Here is a 20,939-nt window from a genome sequence, read left to right on the forward strand (position 1 = left end):
ATCAAAGATCATAACTCAGTGGTGAACAATGCGCACAGCTAATTTTTCTGTACTAAATACAACACACAAATATAAACTAGTACAATTCCATGAAGATTTTTTTTGCTATTTTATATAAAAATCTATTCGTAAAACACGTTTACCTAGCAATTTATTTAACTACATACTTTGACCTTTAGAATTGTCCATTTTATTTAGCTAAATTAACTGAAATCCTTTAACAATTCCTCTCCCCTTGTCAATAATCTATGCTTCCAAATGTGCAAACTTCGAATTTTCCTTAAAAACATTTTCCTACTCACTCTGCTTTTTAATGATCATACTAATTAGCAATTATTTAGTGGGCTCCATCCAGGCATCTCAAAGCACTTTACAACAATTATTAAGGTTGCCTAATATATCTTTGTGATAACCATATAATCCCCATTTCATTCAGAGAAACTAAGGCACAGAAAGTGTACGCAGATTGTTCAAGGTTAGTATAGGAAGTTTGTGGCACAGGAATAGTTCTAGTGACTCACAGTCTCATGTCTTAACCATAACAAATGTCTTCCTCTTTTTACATATCTATATATTAAAAAGAAACATTTATATAATTTGTGTTTAACTATAGATACAATACTTCCTACTGCCATCTCATCTGTGGAAAATAACTAGACGATAAATGCTTGCAAGAAATTCCTATGCGAAGAACCTGGTGGACTATTAGTTTTTTCAAACAAGTCTACATGCAAACAGGTATATTCCAGAATCATGGTTTAATAATTATTTCTCAGCAGTAACATATTCATCTTCCTATCTCTCCTCCAATATTTGGGAAATTTCATAATACAGGAAACAGGAATGACTTCAAACATGCCAAATCATATCGCATGATGGCAATGTATTTTGATATAAAGAAAACTTCAATACAAAACCACATCATTGCTCTAACTAATCAAAGTTCTTGAGCATAGTTTCAAAGGGCTATTAAACTTTGAAATAAATTAATTTCACAATAAAACTATTTAGTAGAGTAGCCAGAATACAGCTGAAATCACTATTCATCACCAAAGACATCAACTTAACAGTAAAGATTTAAACGTCTATAAAAGCATCTCATTCTGAGTCTGTGGCAGCCATGGTTGATGACGAGCTAAGTAGCAAATACATAAAACACTACATGAAATTTTAATGACACAGTTTAAGGCACCTAGGGTACACAGATTCCCATGGCGGTGAGTCACCTATCAGCAAATTAAGTTTGTTATAACAGCATGTTGAATTCTATTGGCTTAAATAGTCTTAAAGGACAGAGAGAGTTACAGTAGTGTTGTCACTATCAGAATAAATAAGATTAAAAAAACATGTCTAGGATTCAATTTGTTTATATTTGATACTAAGGGTACATCTACACTATCCGCTATCAGCAGGTAATGATCACTTTATCGGGGATCGATTTATCGCATCTAGTGTAGGTGCAATACAATCGATCCCCGAGTGCTCTCCTGTCAACTCCGGTACTCCACCGCCGCAAGAGGTGCAAGCAGAGTCAATGGGGGAGCAGCAGCAGTCGACTCAGCACCATGCATGCGCTGTAGTAAGTAGACCTAAATACGTCAACTTAAGCAACACTATTCTCGTAACTGAAGTTGCATATCGTAGGTCGATTCCCCTCCTCAGTGTAGACCAGGGCTTTCTGGCAACTGGTTTGCTACTTACCACAACAAAGACTATTACACATATTTATGCTGTTGCTCTTATGGCCAAAACGACTTCGAAAATTTGGAAAGCTTTCAGTAATGAAAGCCCTACATTGTTTTATTTCAATAAAATGTTTAATTACCCATTCACTTTTAGGTGGACATTAGGATTTAATGACCCTATTCATTTCCTTATAGAGGGCAAGGTGCCCTCTGGGGTAGGAGGAAGCAGAAGCTGTAGCAGCTGTGGCTGGCAGGCAGTCTCCCAGCTGTGATACTGGGAGCCTGTTATAGATAGAAATTTCCCACCTGTCTCCCTGCTCCATTACTGTAGCTGGCATACATGTTCCACCCACAAGTGGCTATCAACAGGCCAGTGTACATTAAGTACAAGTGAGAGTGACAGAAGCAGTGCTGCCACTAAAGCCAGCTAAAGAGATGTGCAAATCCATTCTCTGCTAAACCATGGGATGATTCATAGTCTTTAATCTGATGTTGGTAAAAGCAGGGATGGGCTCCCCCTAATTCCTCCCCTCTGCCTCCTCCCCATCTGGAGACACCACGAGGCTTGCTGATGGAAGTTCAATCTTTGCTAGTACTGGCAGTTGCTCAAGGGCCCAAACTCAACCCTCACTCTAGCAGAGGACTAGGTTACACATGTATGCTCCAGCCTACCTTCAGTCTTGAAGCCAGGATACAGATTGAGAGAAAAATCTCTTATAACTATATCAGCCTCCCAGCAGCTGTTTCCTCCTGCCCCAGACATCAAAGTACGCCCAAGAAAAACTTGCCCTCACTAAGGAAGTGGAGGCAAGGTCATTAAAAGACAAACTCTTTCCACAAATTAACTGGTAAAGAAACATTTTTTTAAAATGGGGCTTATTTAATGGCTTTCCACATTTGAAAAGCTGTTTGGACCAACACTTTGAAACTTAATACAATAAAAAAGAGGAAAACACTGGAAGGTTGGCAAAGTGCTGAATCATGAGGACTCCAAGAATAACTGACATTCTAGTTCTGTGGTTTTCAAACTGCAGTCGCAACCCAGTACTGAGTTGCAGAATGTAAGGCACTGGGTCGCGGCAGCTATGGTCAGCACCCCCGACCGGGCCGTTAAAAGTCCCATTGGTGGTGCTGCTTGGCTAAGGCAGGCTAGTCCCTAACTGTTCTGACACTGAGCTGCTCTCCAGAAGCAGCCAGCAGAAGGTCTGGCTTCTAGGCAGAGGAGCCTAGGGGCTCCATATGCTGCCCCCTGCCCCAAGCATCGGCTTCACACTCCCATTGGCCGGGAACCATGGGAGGACGGTGTCTGCAGGCAAGAACTGTGTGGAGCCACTTGCACACTTCCGACTAGGAGCTGGACCTGCTGCTGGCTGCTTCCAGGGTGCAGCATGGTCCGCAGTGCCAGGACAGGAAGGAAGCCTGCCTTAGCACTCTCACTGCGCTGCTGGCTGGGAGCCACCTGAAGTAAGCCCGTGCCCCAACTCTGTGCCCCAATCCCCTGCCCTAGCCCTGAGCCCCCCCAACCTGAAGCCCCTTCCTGCACCCCAAACCCCCCATATCCCCAGCCCCATCCCAAAGTCTGCATCCCCAGCCCAGAGTCCTACCCCCTCCCACACCCTAACTCTCTGCTGCAGCCCTGAACCCGCCCCCCCATCCCAAACCCCTCCTCCCCAGCCCCACCCCAGAGCCTGCACCTCCTCCCACACCCCAACCCCCTGCCCCAGACCTGACTCCCCCCCAAACCCAGAGCCCCCTCCTGCACCCAAACCCATCATCCCCAGGCCCTCACAGCCCTCACCCTCACACTCCAACCCTCTGCCCCAGCCCTGAGCCCCTTCCACACCATAAACCCCTCATCCTCAGCTCCATTGGGTTGTGGGCATCAACAATTTTCTTCAACTAGGTCACCAGAAAAAAAGTTTGAAAACCACTGGTCTAGTCTGGATGCCCTAGCTGAGGAAATATAAATAACACTATGAAAATGACAAGGGCTAAAAGAAATTGTGTTAGCTATAAGGAAGAAAAATGTTCATTATTTCTCCCTTATGATCCAAGATCATGTCAGTCTGCCTGAACAGGATGGAGATATTCACATAGCAAGTCAGTGAAGTTTATATATAACTGAAAACTTGACAGCACATTTAAAATTGGGGCTTTCCAACTATTGTTTCTACAGGAAGTCACCTTCTGCAGCGTAAGATAAGGACACTGCTTCTAGTGTGGTACGAAATGCCCCATTTCAACTATGTGAATTGCCTGGGTTAAAAGTGAGGGCTTTCCAGTGACTGTGTAGATGGAAGTGGCTAAGAAATTTGTTTCAGTTCTGAAGTTCAGGGGACCCTAAAAATTGTTTATCTGCTCAGCCCAATTGTGTAAGGACTTCTTGCACTGCCAGACAGGAGAAACTTATTAGTTGTCTGTCTGCAGGGTCTACTTGAGGTCAGGCACAACCAGTAGAGCAGTGATCCCAGTGGGAAATAAAAAGTTTCATGGAGTTAAGGAAAGGAAAATTCATGCCACATTGCTGTTTATCTCCCACTTATGAAACATACAAAAAGAAACCAGAGGTCTTGTATGTCTTGCTACAGATCAGATACCCGAGCTGCTGGATGAGTCCTCTCACCATCAAAGATAGCAACATGAGTCATATGCATCAAACGCTATCCTCACTTGATACCTTATATACTGGAGTATCTCCTTCTGGAAGTCCTCCAGTTTGTCCTCTACATACAATCCTGGATAGGCCTCAAAGCCATGTAAAGAGAAGGAGCAGTGGATGAGGCCAGACAGAGACCCTCAGCGTGCCCCAACAGCAGCAGTAGCATTCATCCCAACCCACCAGAGGACAACTCATGTGGGTAGCCATCAGTACCTTTCAAGCAGGTGTGAGGACCACAGTAGGGTATGGCTAGGGTCCTGACTGCCTTAAATCAACATTTACCGTCTATTTAAGAGAAATTAGTCTAGCTATGACAGTTGAGGCAAATCTATTACACGATTTATTTTTCAAAAATGAGAAGCAAAATGCTATACCGGGGTAGGCAACTTATGGCAAGTGTGCCAAAGGTGGCACATAAGCTGATTTTCAGTGGCACTCACACTGCTCAGGTACTGGCCACTGGTCCAGGGTCTCTGCAGTGTCTTAAATTTTAAAAACCTTATTTATTTTACATACAACAATAGTTTAGTTGTATATTATAGATTTATAAAAAGAGACCTTCTAAAAACGTTAAAATGTATTACTGGCACATGGAACCTTAAATTAGAGTGAATAAATGAAGACTTGGCACACCACTTCTGAAAGGTTGTCAGCTCTGTGCTATACCGAAGTATATCACTTAAGCTAAAGTGGAAAATGCAGTACAAATGCAAACACAGTATGTCACAAAGGAATTGAACCAATGTGACACACGAGAAGAGAATTTTTTCAGCTGCTTATATACCAATGCTAGGAGTCAGGGTATCAATGCAAAGGAATTGGAAACGCTGATTGATTAAAAGAAATTTGATATAATTGGTATTACTGTAACTGGCATGATTGCCATGTTAAAATTGGTAGTTATAACTTGTTTATGAAGGATAGTGTGTGAAAAAGAGGTGGGGGAGGGTACTCTATGCTAAAGCCTCTATTACCTATTTCAGAGTTACTGATAACTCAGAACCACAGGATCCTGAATGCATATGGATCAATATGCTCGCTAACGAAGTCCAGGAGGAGATATCAGTGGAAGTCTATTACAGACCACTGAATTAAGTCAGACACAGGATGAAATATTCATTAAGCAACTGTCTCTGTGAGGAAAGAAAAGTGTTTTGGGTACTTCAGTTTGGGAGACATATGCTGGAAGTCTCATTCAGCCAGTAGTAAAACATCATTAGTTTCCAATAATTATAGATGACGATTTTCTAACACAAAAAGGTATTGAACCAAATACAAGGTAACTATTTTGAATCTCTTTGTGGATGCAAATGAATCAATCACTGGACTGGAAGTTGGTGGTGGCTGCCCAGGGACCAATGATCATGACCTGATTACATTCAATCTGAGAAAACAGTGATTCAAAAAGGCTAGTTTCCCAAAGATTAGGAAAATTATGAGAAAAAATATTGGGAGGTAAAATTTGGATTAAAAAGGTGAATGAAATTTGGGAGTTCTTTAAGAGGAATTTATTAGATGGCCAAAAAGCCAGAATCAAGACAGAGGGCAACTTTGGCAAGAAACTCATCCTGGTTTAGTAGTGAAGATAGCAATTAAACATTTTAAAAAGCAATATATAAAAAATGGAAAAAGAGGGAAATAGCAAACAATATATATTAGAAGTTATGAAGTATAGAAAATTTAAGAAAAACTTAAGACATTGGGAAAATTGGATGGACAGCGGTACTAGGGATAATACAAAGGATTTTTTTTAAAGTCTATTAGGAACAGAAGAAATTCTGTCAATGGTATATGACCATTACTAAATGGAGAGGGCAAAATTGTTAATGATGCAGAAAAGATAGAAGTTGTCAATAAATATTTCTGTTCTGTATTTGGAAAGAAACACAGATGTGCTTGTATTACATGATGATAGATTACTTTAAACCAATGCTTCTCAAAGCCAGTCTGCCGCTCATGCAAGGAAAGCCTCTGGCGGTCCAGGCCGGTTTGTTTACCTGCCGCGTCCGTGGGTTCGGGCGATTGCTGCTCCCACTGGCCATGGTTCGCTGTTCCAGGCCAATGGGGGCTGTGGGAAGGGCGGCCAGCACATCCCTCGATCCACGCCGCTTCTCACAACCCCCATTGGCCTGAAACAGCAAACCACAGCCAGTGGGAGCTGCAATCGGCCGAACCTGTGGACGCGGCAGGTAAACAAACCAGTCTGGACGCCAGGGGCTTTCCCTGCACAAGCAGCGGACCGGCTTTGAGAAGCACTACTTTAAACATCATCTTCCAGAGATAAACATTTTTAAATAGGCATGCCCAAATAACTTGTACACAAGAGACCTAAAAGAGTTGGCTGAGGAGATCTTTGGACAGCTGATGTTAATTTTTAATAGAACTTGGAATACCAGTGAAATTCCAGAAGACTGAAAGAGTGGTAATGTTGTGCCACTGTTCAAAAAGGCAAGTGAGATGACCTGGGGAACTATAGGCCTGTTAGCCAAGCAAAATAATGAAGAGCTGATACAGGATTCATTTCATAAAGGATTAAAGAATAGGAATATTATTGTCAACAAGGTTTTATAAAAAATAAATACCTGAGATCATTCTTTGATGAGATTACAAGATTTGTTGATAAATGTAACTAGATATAATATATTTTGATTTTTGTAAGACATTTGACTCAGTACCACTCAACATTCTGATTTAAAAATTAGCATATACAATACCAACTAAATACACATTAAGAACTTGCTAACTGACCAATCTAAAAAGTAGTTCTCAATCATCATCCAATGAAGGTGTTTCCAGTGGGATTGCACAGAGATCAGTTCTAGGCTTGATTTCATCAGTGATCTGGAAGTAAATATCAAATTACTGCTAAAAAATCTGAGGATGACATAAAGTCTGGCAGAATGGTAAACAGTGATGAGGACAGGGCTGTCATACAGAACAAACTGGATCACTTGGTAAACTACATCCATTCAAACAGTATGTGTTTAAATACAGCCAGATGGAAAGTTATCTAGGAACAAGGAATGCAGGCCATACTTGCAGACTGGGGGACTGTACCCTGAAAAGCAGAGACTGAAGACTATTTAGTGGTCATAGTGGACAAACAATTCAATATGAGCTTCCACTGCAATGGTATCGCCAAAAGGACTAACGCCATTCTTGGGCATATGAAGAAAGGAGTATTAAAGTAGGAGTTGAGAAATGATTTTACTTCTGTATACAGTGTGGATGAGACAGATACTGGAATACCACCTCCAGTTCTGGAGTCCACATTTAAAAAAGGAATGTTGAAAAATGGGAGAGCACGCAGAAAAAGAGTTAAAAAAATATTTGAGGTTGGAGAAAATGCCTTACGGTGAGAGATTTAAGGAGCTCAATCTGTTTAGTTTATCAGAAAGAAGATTGAGAGGTGATTGTTTACAATGCATAAGTATTTTCATGTGGGAAAAAAACACTAGGTGCTCAATGGCGCTTTAATCTAGAAGAAAAAGGCATAACAAGAACCAACAGCTGGAAGCTGAAGCTAGACAAATTCAAATTAGAAATTAGGCACACATTTTTAACAAGGGTGATTAACTGTTGGAATAAACTACCAAGGGAAGTGGTGGATTCTCGATCTTTCAGTGTCTTCAAATCAAGACTGAATCCTTTCTGGAATATATGACTTAGTCCTGTATCAAGCCTAATAGCTTGTGTTTGGCTAACTGCGTGAAATTTAAATGCCTGGGATATCAGAAGTATACAATATCAGGAGATCAGACTAGATCAGGGGTGGGCAAACTCTTTGGCCTGAATTGGGGAATATAAATTGTATGGCAGGCCATAAATGCTCACAAAATTGGGGTTGGGGTCCAGGAGGGGATGAGGGTTTTGGTTGGGAGTGCAGGCTCTGGGGATGAGGAGTTTGGGGTGCAGGAAGGTTCTCTGGGCTGGGATCGAGGGTGTTTGAAGAGTGGGAGGGGGATCAGGGCTGGGGCAAGGGGTTGGGGGTGTTGGGAGAGGCTCAGGGGTGCAGGCTCCAAGCAACGTTTACCTCAAGCATCTCCCGGAAGCAGTGGCATGTCCCTTCTCCATCTCCTACATGGCGGTACAGCCAGGTGGCTCTGCATGCTGCCCCGGCCGCAGGCACTGCCCCTGCAGCTCCCATTGGAGGGCCGGAGGAGGCCATTGGAGCATATAGGAGCTGGAACGGGGCCATGCCGTGGCTTCCAGGAGCCGCATGGTGCGCCCCCCTCAACCCAGTGCCCCAGCTGGAGCACAGGAGCAGGGCTGAGTTGTGTGGTGCGGCCCCTCCCTGACTCAGTGCAATGGCTGGAGTGCAGGAGCAGGGCCGAGCCACATGGTGCGGCCCTCGACCCACTGCCCCGGCAGGAGCACCGGAGCGGGGCAAGCTCCAGACTCTGCTCCCCAGTGGGAGCTTGTGGGCCAGCTTAAAACGGCTCATGGACTGTAGTTTGCCCACACCTGGACTAGATGCTCAAAGGGCGGGTCACTTCTGGCCTTAAAACCTACAGATTCACACTGGTCTTTTACAGAAGTAGTTATGCAATGGAACTGCATTTGTATCACAACTACGTTTTGCGAGCCAGTGTCTATGAGAAAAATGTTTCAATGGTTTTTAAGGTTTGAAAAATCACATTCAAGAGAGACTTTTGGTGGATGATGTGTGTCTCTTGGACACATTTTATAAGGATGCAATCATAAAAATAGGTGATTGCAGTGCTCAAGTACTGCTGGAACAGTCCAGAACACTGTTCCGCAACTTTTGGGGGGCGCTGGAATGGAATCATGCGGCACTTTCAGTACTTGTTTTCTGGCACTCGGAACCCTTTGTATCACTAAGAAATGCCTCAGAGAAAACACCACACTAACAGTATGTCTACACTATGGGATTATTCCGATTTTACAGAAACCAGTTTTTCGACACAGAAAGTATGAAGTCAAGTACATGCAGCCATACTAAACACATTAATTCAGCGATGTGCGTCCATGTACCGAGGCTAGTGTTGACTTCCGGAGTGTTGCACTGTGGGTAGCTATCCCATAGTTCCCGCAGTCTCCCCCGCCCATTGGAATTCTAGGTTGAGATCCCAATGCATGATGGGGCAAAACCAGGTGATTCTGGGTAAATGTTGTCAGTCAATCCTCCCTCCGTGAAAGCACGGCAATCATGGAGCCCATTCAGCCTTTTTTTAATGTCACCCTATGTCTACTGGATGTTTCTAACAGATACGGTACTACAGTGCTACACAGCAGCATCCCTTTGCCTTTTGCAAGTTAGCAAAGACGGTTACCAGCCCTACTGTACCGACTGCTGCTTTGCAAGTTGACAATGACGGTTGCCAGTCACACTGTACCGTTTGCTGCTGTCATGGGTGCTCCTGGCCGACCTCAGTGAGGTCGGCCGGGGGCACCTGGACAAAAATAGGAATGACGCCCCAGGTCATTCTCTTCTTTAAGTTTTGTCTAATGGAGAGTCAGCCCTGCCTAGAATATCAGACAAGCCTACTAAAGAACCAGAGAGGCAAACAGCCGCTCCAGGTCAGAGCCCCAGACATCTTGCAGAAATGATGAGCTGCATGCCATTCTAGGGGGTGCCCCTGCAACAACACCATCCGTTGATTCCCTCCTCCCCCCCGCCCACCGGGCTACCATGGCACTTATCCCCCCATTTGTGTGATGAAGTAATAAAGAATGCATGAAGAAGAAACAACACTGACTTTATTGCCTCTGCAAGCAGAGATCAAAGAGAGGAGAGGAGGGCAGCTTCCAGCTGCTATAATATTTCAAGCAGGAATGAATCTCCATTAGACAAAGTTTAAAGAAGAGAATGACCTGGAAGTCATTCCCATTTTTGCCCAGGTGCCCCCAGCCACCCTCACCGAGGCCAGCCAGGAGCACTCACGGGACGATGATGATGGCTGTCAATCCTACTGTACTGTCTGCCATCCACAAGGCATAGGAAAGGGATGCTGCTGTATAGCGCTGCAGCACCATGTCTGCCAGCAGCATCCAGTAGACACAGGGTGACACTGAAAAAAGGCGAGAAACATTTTTTTCCCTTTGCTTTCACACGACATATACCCTGAACCACTCGCAACAATGTTTTTGACCCTTCAGGCTTTGGGAGCCCAGCCAAGAATTCAAATGGTTTTCAGAGAGTGCGAGAACTGTGGGATAGCTACAGTCATCAGTCGCCCCTCCCTCCATGAGCGTCCATTTCATTCTTTGGCTTTCTGGTACGCTTGTCTCAGCTCCTTAAGTTTCAGCACTGTGTTGAGTCCCTGTTGTGGCCTCTGTCCATCATAGCCTTGGAGATTTTTTCAAATGTTTTGGCATTTCGTCTATTGGAATGGAGTTCTGATAGAACAGATTCATCTCCCCATACAGAGATCAGATTCAGTATCTCCCACACGGTCCATAATGGAGCTCTTTTTTGATTCCAGGACTGCATGGTCTCTGGTGCTGATCAGCACTCTATGCTGGGCAAACAGGAAATGAAATTCAAAAGTTCGCAGGGCTTTTCCTGTCTACCTGGCCAGTGCATCTGAGTTCAGATTGCTGTCCAGAGCGGTCATGATGGTGCATTGTGGGATAGCTCCCGGAGGCCAATACCGTCGAATTGCGGCCACACTAACCCTAATTCGAAATGGCAATACCAATTTCAGCGCTACTCCCCTCGTCGGGGTGGAGTACAGATATCGATATTAAGAGCCCTTTATATCAAAATAAAAGGCTTCGTTGTGTGGACAGACGCAGAGTTAATTCGGTTTAATGCTGCTAAAATCGAGATAAACTTGTAGTGTAGACCAGGCTTAAAATCTACAATTAGTGTCTGATGAGAAGCAGAAAATAAGTTAATCAAAAGGCATCCAGAATTAACAGAAGCTTGTTACTTAACTTACTCAGCATTTATTATTCTACAAATAGAATATTTTGCAGTCCATTTTTAAACACTTCTAAAATGCAAATTTAAATCATCTAAACATGAACATCAAATTGGTGCCAACAGTTGCTAATTGAATTCCAATTTGGCTATTAAACTCTACAAAGAAGCTCAGATCAACAAAACAAAATATGAGTTGAAGGAGAAAGATGTTTGGGTTTTCTAATCAAGAGCTTTCATAACCAGAAAGTACAAAAGTCCATGTAAGTAACATAACCTTTCTGGAGGTAAATATAAAGCAGATTGCAACTGTTCATTACAAGATGCACTTGGGAATGGAGAAATTTAAAACATTCCAAAATAAACAGAGACTAGAATATTTGAACACAAACTCTTTGTAGTCAGACAGTTGAACCTCTCCAAATTCAACACTGCTATCACCAATGTGTTAATTTCATACACTAACTAGGGAGCACAAGACAGGACCACAGTGTAGTCAGTGCTTTCTACAACAGGGCAATTTTTAGCACTTTTCTGTCGGTAAAGTGAAGTGCAGAGAGTTAGTGACTACGCTGATTTGGGGTCTGCTTCAAAGCCCACTGAAATAAGTGTAAGGTTTATCTTGGTCTTCAGTGGGCTTTGGATCATGTCTTTTCAGCCACAGATCTGAAACTGCTTTACAAGATGGAGAAACTGAGGCACAGAGAGGTGACATGACTTGCCCAAGGTCACCCAGCAGGTCACTGGCCAAGCCAGGAACAGAACCTAGGCCTTCCAAACCCCAGTCCAGTGCTCTATGCACTAGGCATTACTGCCTATACACTGACATCCTAGCTGAATAAAACAGGTCTAGAAATCAGGTGACCAGAGATCTGTTACTTCCTGAGTGATCTTTGACAAGTCATTTATGCAAAAACTGTCAGACTTACGTGCCTTTGTGATGCATCTAAATCCACAGTTATGCATTTACATCATTGGTGCTTAATCTCATAGATGAGTTGGTTTCCGTTAGTAAATTTATTTAGGTGCTTAAAATGTGGATCTAGAGCAGGGGTGGGCAAACTACGGCCCGTGGGCTCCCTGCCTGCCCTGACCCCACGTCGCTCCCAGCACCATATCCCTGAGGTCTCTGGGGGAGGCGGAAGAGGGCTCTGTGCACTGCCCTTGCTTGCAGGCACCCCCTCCCCTGCAGCTCCCATTGGCTAGGAACAGGGAACCGTGGCCAACAGGAGCTTCAGGGGAGGTACCCACAGGCAAGGGCAGTGTGTGGAGCCCTCTGCCTCCTGGGGCTGCAGGGACGTGGTGCCGGCCGCTTCCGGGAATGGCACAGGGTCAGGCAGAAAGCCTGCCTTAGCCCTGCTGCATGCTGCTGCCACCCTAGAGCTACTCAATATAAGCGATGCTGGGCCGGAGCCCACACCCCAACCCCCTACCTTGAGCCACCTGCTGCACCCTGTACCTATCCTGCACCCCAACTCCCAGCCCTATGCCCCTGCCGCACCCCTCCTGCACCTCAAGCCCCCTGCCCTAAGCCCCCCAACCCCCTGCCCCGAGCCCCCTGCCCCATGCCTCCTGCACCTCAACCCCCTGCCCTGAGCCCCCTCGTGCACCCTGCACCCCAACTCCTTGCCCTGAGCCCCTTCCTGCACACATCCCCTCCCTCACACCACACTCCCTCCCACACCCAACCCCCTGCCCCAGCCCTACATTCATGGCCCTGCATGCAATTTCCCACCCTGGCCCTCAGGCTAAATGGTTTGCCCGCCCCGATCTAGGGGCTTAACTTAAGACACCCAAGTTTGTAAGTTTTGGGTTACATATTTGTGCCATAGTTTTCTTTTACTAAGAAAGTGACTTAATCACAGTCCATACTAAGAAGAGGACCTAACCCCTTAGTAGAGAAGTGAGCTCAGGACTCCTAGGGCCTGAACCGTTGAAGCCAATGCAAAGATTTCCATTTACTTCAGTGGGCTGTGGATCAGTCCCCTAAGGCATAAGAAAGTGAAAACACAAATATAACTATATATAGTCGTGCTTACAGTAAGGGCTTGTCTACATCACAAAGTTGCAGCGCTGGTGAGGGGGTTACAGCGCTGCAACTTAAGTGGTGTACACATCTGCAGGGCATCACCAGCGCTGCAACTCCCTGTTTGCAGCGCTGGCCGTACTCCCGTTTTGTCTCGGGTGTAGAGGATCCAGCGCTGGTGATCCAGCACTGGTAATCAAGTGTAAACACTTACCAGCGCTTTTCTTGACCTCCGTGGAATAAGCAGGTATCCCAGCATACCTGAGGAAGCCTCTCTGGTAATCAAGCTGGTCTCCTTCCCCGGTTTGCTCTCGCGTTCCCCGAACCCCAGTGAAAGCAGGTCTCCTTCCCTGCGGTTTGCTCTCGCGTTCCCCAAACCCCTGAGCAAGCAGGTCTCCTTCCCTGCGGTTTGCAGGGGGGTTCGGGGAACGCGAGAGCAAACCGCGGGGAAGCTGGTCTCCTTCCCTGGTTTGCTCTCGCGTTCCCCGAACCCCAGTGCAAGCAGGTCTCCTTCCCTGCGGTTTGCTCTCGCGTTCCCCGAACCCCCCTTGAAGCTGCCCAACAGCGCTGCAGTGTGGCCACATCTAACACCACTTGCAGCGCTGGTTGCTGTAAGTGTGGCCACTCTGCAGCGCTGGCTCTATACAGCTGTACTAATACAGCTGTAACAACCAGCGCTGCAAAATTGTAGATGTAGACATACCCAAAGCAAGACAACTGGTTGCTTTTAGCAACAATATGAAGTAAAATCTACGCTGTGATTGAAAGTTAACAGTGCACACATAGCCACACTCTGCTGAGTTCACCTTTTCAGCTCCAATATATTTAGAAATTGAAAACTGAGTATGTTTCTTGGTTTAACAGGAGTCTCCAAGTGTGGACATTTAGCAGGTCATAAATGTGAGGAAGTAGAGCTCAACTGCTTCACTTCCATCATGAAATCAGGGTAAAACTGTTTGGAGGGAAAGAGAAATTTGCCAATAAGCCTTATCCCATGCATTTCTGACTTCTGCTTGCTAAGCTTCACATTGCAAAACCAGGCCACACCCCTGTGAATAAAGTTCTCTAATACCTACGGTCATTTACAATGGGAATAGACTATACACTATTTGCTAACCAAGCCATGGCTTAGGTGTGATTGCTTAACATTTAGCTTGAAAGAACTGCATCAGTCATACATATGCACAAGGATTTCCTCTTTTAAGACTGTGAAATACACATTTTTGGCACCAGGAAGAGACTAGCCTATCTAAACTGAGGGCCTCCTCATGCGATCCTGTAAAGGAGTTCTCTTTAAAATTTACAAAGTATTTTAATAAGCAGAAATTTATTTATTGTATTAGGCGGTGACTAGTAGGAATAATTACAGAAAGTACAAATAAGTGATTCACTTCATAAAATTATCAGAACAGGTATATTACTTATATTGCGGTACAACCGAAAATGTATTAGGTGCTTTACCAACAGAGGAAAATGATTTCCCTGCCCCACAGAATGTACAATTTAAAAAGACAAAGGCAAGTGAAAAGGAATATAACATACATGCACAGTGATCGAGGTGATAATAGGCATGTCTTATTAGTTAGAAATTTAGTGGTCTGTGATTTTGATTGTTAGGCTCACTAAATTCTCCTTCCCAATCCCACAACATATTGCTTTATTCTCCCCTTTGCTTCCCCCTTTTCCTCCCAGTAATCCCCAGATTCAATTCCACTGTCTTTCTAATCTTCCATTCACATAAATTAACAGTTCTCATAGGAAAAATAAATAAAATATGCCCCATTGACTTTCTCTGACTTCAAAAAGGGCTGCTCACATGAGGAAAGTTACACATCTGCTGAAGTGGTTAGAGAATTAAGATCAGCTAGTCTCTGTTTCTTGATGAGCATTATGTACCATCACAAGGAAGGATACTTTTTACAAAAATACATCTTTAAGAAAATTTCAGAGGTAGCCATTAAGAATTTCAAAATGTAAATAATAATTTTACTAAGAAAATGAAACGTTTAGGAGGTGGGAGTTATTCTGCCAGCCCAAAAGTCTTTCACAACTAAAATTGAAAAAAAAAAAAAAGATTTTGTACTGAATTTGTCAAATAATTAAAAAAAATTAAAAGCACTTTTGAGGACAAGGGCCTTTTTCCTGCTACATAAAGAGTTAATGGCAGACTACTCCACCATTCTGAACATTTGCATGCCTCAGAGGTATATTTCCTGCAGACCCATTATCTGATTAAAGAAAGGCAAACAAACTGAATTGAAACCATTCTGTCTTTAAGTCCAGCCTCTTCTTCCTGTGATGTCATATTACAAATTGATCGAGCTTTTTTTTCCCCCTCTCTTCAGAATACTCAAGGCATACTACACACTCAGCATCTGAGAGGGAGATCTAAATACAGCAAGAACAAACACGCTTTGGAACTGTATGTCTGAATTTCTAAGCAGCCTGCTCTTCGCCCTGTGGGGTTAGCATGCAGACAAGTTGAAAAGCTTGTTTCACAGCAAGGCGGCAGTGAAAGAGGTGGAAACTCCTACATCTTACAGAGCCCAGGAAATCTTTTCCTAAGGAACCTCAGTTACACATTCCCAGCTAAACAACTTTGGAAAGTGTGCATTTAAAGTACTTCTCTGCTTTTTGACTTGCAGTTGAACATAAAGCAGCAAGTTCTGTATCAGCTTCATTAACAACTGGGAAAACAAGAGCGTGGAATTAAATGTAAGGATGACCTCATCTGTTGCCTGTAAGCCTGTGTTTATTATCGCCCAGGACTGGATGTGTGACTATTGTGGCATTTGGAAGAAAAGAATGATCTCCGGGTGATTCCCAGAGCAGTATCTTCCTACTGCAACATTCATGTTTCAGCTTGGAAGTTTTAAAGTAAAATGGAAAACCTATGAAATCATTCATAGACCAAATTCATCTGCAAGCTACCCAGAGATTTTAAAGCAGTTACTGCAGAAGGGCTGCTAACAACGAAAGGAATTCAACATTGTAAATTTAAATTGCCATTATAATGGTAAGCGCTAATTGCTCCACTGAGGACTCCTTTAAGTATATTTTATACGGATGTACGTTTAGCATGGTGTTTGTCCTTGGTCTAATATCAAATTGCGTTGCTATATACATTTTTACATTCACATTAAAAATGCGAAATGAAACAACAACTTACATGCTTAATTTAGCAATATCTGATCTGCTTTTTGTACTTACATTACCATTCAGGATTTATTACTTTGCAATAAGAAACTGGCCATTTGGAGATATACTTTGCAAGATTTCTGTCACCATGTTTTATACAAACATGTATGGAAGCATTTTATTCTTAACTTGTATAAGCATAGATCGCTTTTTAGCCATAGTGCACCCTTTTTGGTCTAAGACTCTTAGAACCAAAAGAAATGCAAAAATTGTCTGTGTTGCAGTATGGATAACTGTACTAGCAGGAAGCATGCCAGCAAGCTTTTTTCCATCTACTGGCACTCGAAATGACACTGGACAAAACACATGTTTTGAAAACTTTCCTGATACCACATGGAAAACCTATATATCAAGGATTGTTATCTTCATTGAAATTGTGGGATTTTTTATTCCACTAATCTTAAATGTGACCTGTTCTACAATGGTTTTAAGGACTTTGAATAAACCAGTTACTTTAAGCCGGAACAAGTTAAGCAAAAAGAAGGTACTCAAAATGATTTTTGTCCATTTGGTGATATTCTGTTTCTGTTTTGTGCCATATAACGTTACCCTAATACTTTATTCTCTTATGAGAACACAAATATGGATTAATTGTTCATTAGTAACTGCTGTGAGGACTATGTATCCTATCACTTTATGCATTGCAGTTTCAAATTGTTGTTTTGACCCTATAATATACTATTTTACATCAGACACTATTCAAAACTCAATAAGGAACAGATCAGCTAGAACACGCAATTCCCGATTCTCGGAAATTCAAGTTACTGAAAATTTTATTCAACATAGCCTCCAGACTTTAAAAGCTAAAATATTTGACAATGAATCTACAATATAAATGGAGAGAAAATACTGGGACTGAAATGCACCTTTCTTCAGCTGTGAAAATGTTTTCTTGTACACTGAATAAACTTTCTTCACTTAGAAAACTGTTTACATAATGATTAAAAATGGGAAAAAGTTAAATGTCACTTCTAAACATACTTTATAGAAAAATGTAGTTCCTGCAAGAATTACAAATATTTTTATAGTTGTCGAAGTTTTCTCTCTTCTGTCTTTATGTCACAGATTCCATGGACTTATTACAGAGTCCCTCCTGTGTCTCTTTACAATTTTGAACCACACAAAAAAACCTGATATTTGGAAACTGAAGTTGATACTAACACGGCCCAAAAGTGTTTTACAATTCAACATATTATGAAGTTAGAAGAGCAAGTCTTCACATTGTTTGTGTTAACAGGTTAAAACACTTTAAATTAAAAAATTAAATTGTGAAGACATTATTTTAGGCTGCAACTATTTTGTTTACATGCTGATTTCTTAATGTCTGGATTCTTCAAAGCATTGATCAAGTTATTGCAACTCTGGTGTCAGTTCCACAGGTTCCACACCCATCATTTTTTGTAGGATTTGTTGACAAAAGTTAAGCTATTCCTTTGTAAAAACAAATTTACATACTTTTTAATCCATCTGTAAAGTTACTGAAACAAGATTTGTCAGTTATTTGATAAGAATATTGCTGACAAAACAAACTCAAAGCTGTTCCTAAGAAACTATAGCAAAGAAGACTAAAACAAAGACTAAAATCTTAAAATAAGTGTTCTGTGTGGGTTGTGTAATTTAACTTCAAAAGTGCTGCTTTGCTATTGAAAAAACATCAAGTATTTCTCACATGAACAAAGATATCCTGGGTGACATATTAAATATTCTTTTCCAAGAAGACAAGAAATGGCAGTTAGCTGTTTATTGTAAAGTACCCTCTCCTAGATGTTCTGTACGTCACATAAGCGCCATAATTTTGTTGTCCAGATTTTTAAATGTGAGTGCCTTACACATTTAGAGATAATAAAAATATTTATTTATTTGAGATGCCTGAAAACTGCTGCAATAAATCCAGGAATTTTTAAGAAGTAAGAGTTTATATGAAGCAAGATGCAACTTTGTTTAAAAGTGCCATGTGTTTCATACATTCTTCAGAAGCTGGAGTATTGTGCATATTTTGCTCAGAATTTACCTTTACTGTAAAATAATAAATATTTAGAAAGTTAAGGAAGTGTCAAGTGGTGGTTCTCCCAAAGATGATAAAGTCTGGAATAAAAATTGAACTAAAGTATATTTGTGTTCTGGATTTCTCTGTTCAGTTATAATATGTAGATATGTGACTAGCAATTCAAGCACTCTTACTTCTGGGCAATCTGAGGAAGGCCGAGTTCATGCTACAGAAAGCATGTACTACACTTGCAGTTTGATGTTCAACTATATCGTCCAATTGTGTCTATCACTATGTAAGTGTTATTCAAATTTCACTTTAGGATAGAAATGCATATTGGTTACTGTTATAGAAAATGTACATTTGTGCTACTTAAAGAGCTTACCTTATCAGAATTTGATTCTGAACGACTTTGGCAGCCTAACCATACTGCAATATTACTAACATAACATTCCCAGCCAGCGGGGAAAGGGCTGGACTGGCTGGGAATGTTAAGGGCTGGTGGAAGCCCATATTACAACGATGCGCTCAAAAGTCTCCTGGGGGAGGATAGCTCAGTGGTTTAGCCTGCTAAACCCAGTGTTGTGAGTTCAATCCTTGAGGGGGCCATTTAGAGAACTGGGGTTAAAAAAAAAAGTCTGGGGATTTGTCCTGCTTTGAGCAGGGCTTGGACTAGATGATCTCCTGAGATCCCTTCCAACCCTGATATTCTATGATTCTATCCCACAGTCATATAGAAAGGAAAACTCAAAAGTATCACAAACTGAAATACTACAAATGTGGGATAGAATTCAGTGGATAATGGCCTTGGGTAATCCTCCATGATGAGAGGAAAGCTTGAATGCATTCTCATAAGAAAAGTTTGCCATAAACATAAATGCTAAGGGTGAGTTTATAAAATGAAATGGGGGATCCAGAGAAAAATAAAAGCGAAATACAAATACTGTAACAAATACAATCAGAACTTGTATGTCACCCTTGACATTAACTCTAACTCCTAAAAAGCACCGTATAACATACAGTTTCATAGTAAATTCTTATTTACAGTAGAGTTTGACTCTGCAAAACAAAATTTTAAAACTTGTGCCTTACAATACAGGCACGGCTTACATCAAGTGCTACAAAAGATCTCAGCGGGCAACCTTGAAATATTTCTTTGGTTCATACCAGACTTTAGAAAAAGACAAAACCCAGAAAGTTATTGGAATATATCTGTTTGCAGTGTTGTAGCCGTGATGGTCCCAGGATATGACACACATAAGGTGGGTGAAACAGTAACTTTTACTCAGCCAACTTATATTCACCAACAGAAGCTGGTCCAGTAAAAGATACTGCTTTACCGACCTTGTTTTAGAAATGCATTCAACAGTTTTACATATGCTATTCAGATTAATAAAGTCACTGGCAAATCTGTGCAGTTAAAACTAGTTATACATCTTGTTTCATTGCAGCTATTCAAAGAGCTTTTTAACTTAATGATATAATAATGGCATCTATAAAATAGCATTAAAAATATAATTTAACTGAAATTTATAATCAATTATACTTATGATGAATAATCTAAATCACTTATTTCACTTTAGCTTGTAAACTCAGATTTTTTTTAGTTGTTCTAAGTTATTTTACATAACTGTTTGCCTACTAGCAGATGCACAGATAACTTTCAAAGTTAGTTCATCACTGCACAAGCACACATAAAAAGAACAAGGATAGAGGAGTAAAATTTAAAATTACTTGTTAGTGCAGTAGCTTTGTTACTTTTTTAACTGAAAGACCTTTAATTTTGTTTTTTTCTTGCTCTCCTCACAAGATGCTTAGAATGATGTTCTGAGAGTTTCATTCTTGGTGTGTGCGTATGTGCACACACTTACCAGCCTGTCATCAGCCACCATCCTTCTACCAAAAGAAAATGATGGCTGAGGTTCTCAGCTAGGCAAAGCTATTCAATTCACTGGAAGGTGAACTGTGGCACGACACCCCTACATCATAGAAGTTAAGCACAATGAACCCACTCCCAATTCCTCCCAGAATTTGGTAGGGTGAAGTGGGGTAGCTTTTTCAAAGATTACATAAATACAGAATCACTGGCCCAGAGGCCAGAACAGGCTGAGGAGATAAAATTGCACAAAGGGTACTGCCCTTTAAAACAGGCTTTCCAAGGCATCATTTAAAAAACAAAGCCAAACACTAAGGGAGTAGCTACATTGCAATCAGAAGTGTGACTGCAGCAATTGTGGACATACCCAAGCTAGCTTTGATCTAGCTAGCTCAAACAACAATAGCTGTGAAGCAATGGCAGCACTAGTTGCACAACCCTGCCTAAGACCCAAGGTCTGTGTACTCCAGGTACCACGAGCTATACAGCTCCACCCAGGACTCTTGAGTATACACAGGAGCAGCTAATAACTGAGGCTTCACTGCTATTGTTATCCAGGTTAGCTGGATCTAAGAGTACTGCAGTCACATCTCTGACTGCATGTACACATACCCTAACTGTA

General features: G+C 42.0%; 2 protein-coding genes across 6 annotated transcripts in view; one reads left to right on the plus strand and one right to left on the minus strand.

The window, feature by feature from the left end:
- RB1 (RB transcriptional corepressor 1) overlaps positions 1-20,939 on the minus strand; it is a 189,150-nt gene that overhangs the window by 71,527 nt on the left and 96,684 nt on the right. The gene's annotated exons all lie outside the window — the stretch shown is intronic.
- LPAR6 (lysophosphatidic acid receptor 6) lies at positions 642-18,558 on the plus strand. Of its 2 annotated transcripts, none has more exons than XM_030565071.1 (2): positions 642-738; positions 15,602-18,558. In XM_030565071.1, exon 2 carries the CDS (start codon positions 16,270-16,272, stop codon positions 17,287-17,289), a length of 1,020 nt encoding a protein of 339 aa, XP_030420931.1. In that variant the 5' UTR covers positions 642-738; positions 15,602-16,269; the 3' UTR covers positions 17,290-18,558. The 2 variants fall into 2 exon arrangements, with proteins under 2 accessions (XP_030420931.1, XP_030420937.1); XM_030565077.1 differs by lacking the exon at positions 642-738 and adding an exon at positions 5,586-5,604.

Source organism: Gopherus evgoodei, chromosome 1 (assembly GCF_007399415.2).
Source record: "Gopherus evgoodei ecotype Sinaloan lineage chromosome 1, rGopEvg1_v1.p, whole genome shotgun sequence".
In the NCBI taxonomy this organism is placed as follows: domain Eukaryota; kingdom Metazoa; phylum Chordata; order Testudines; family Testudinidae; genus Gopherus; species Gopherus evgoodei.

Excerpts from the sequence above, each read along its gene's own strand:
- LPAR6 (XM_030565071.1), top strand. The coding sequence starts at position 16,270 with ATGGTAAGCGCTAATTGCTCCACTGAGGACTCCTTTAAGTATATTTTA.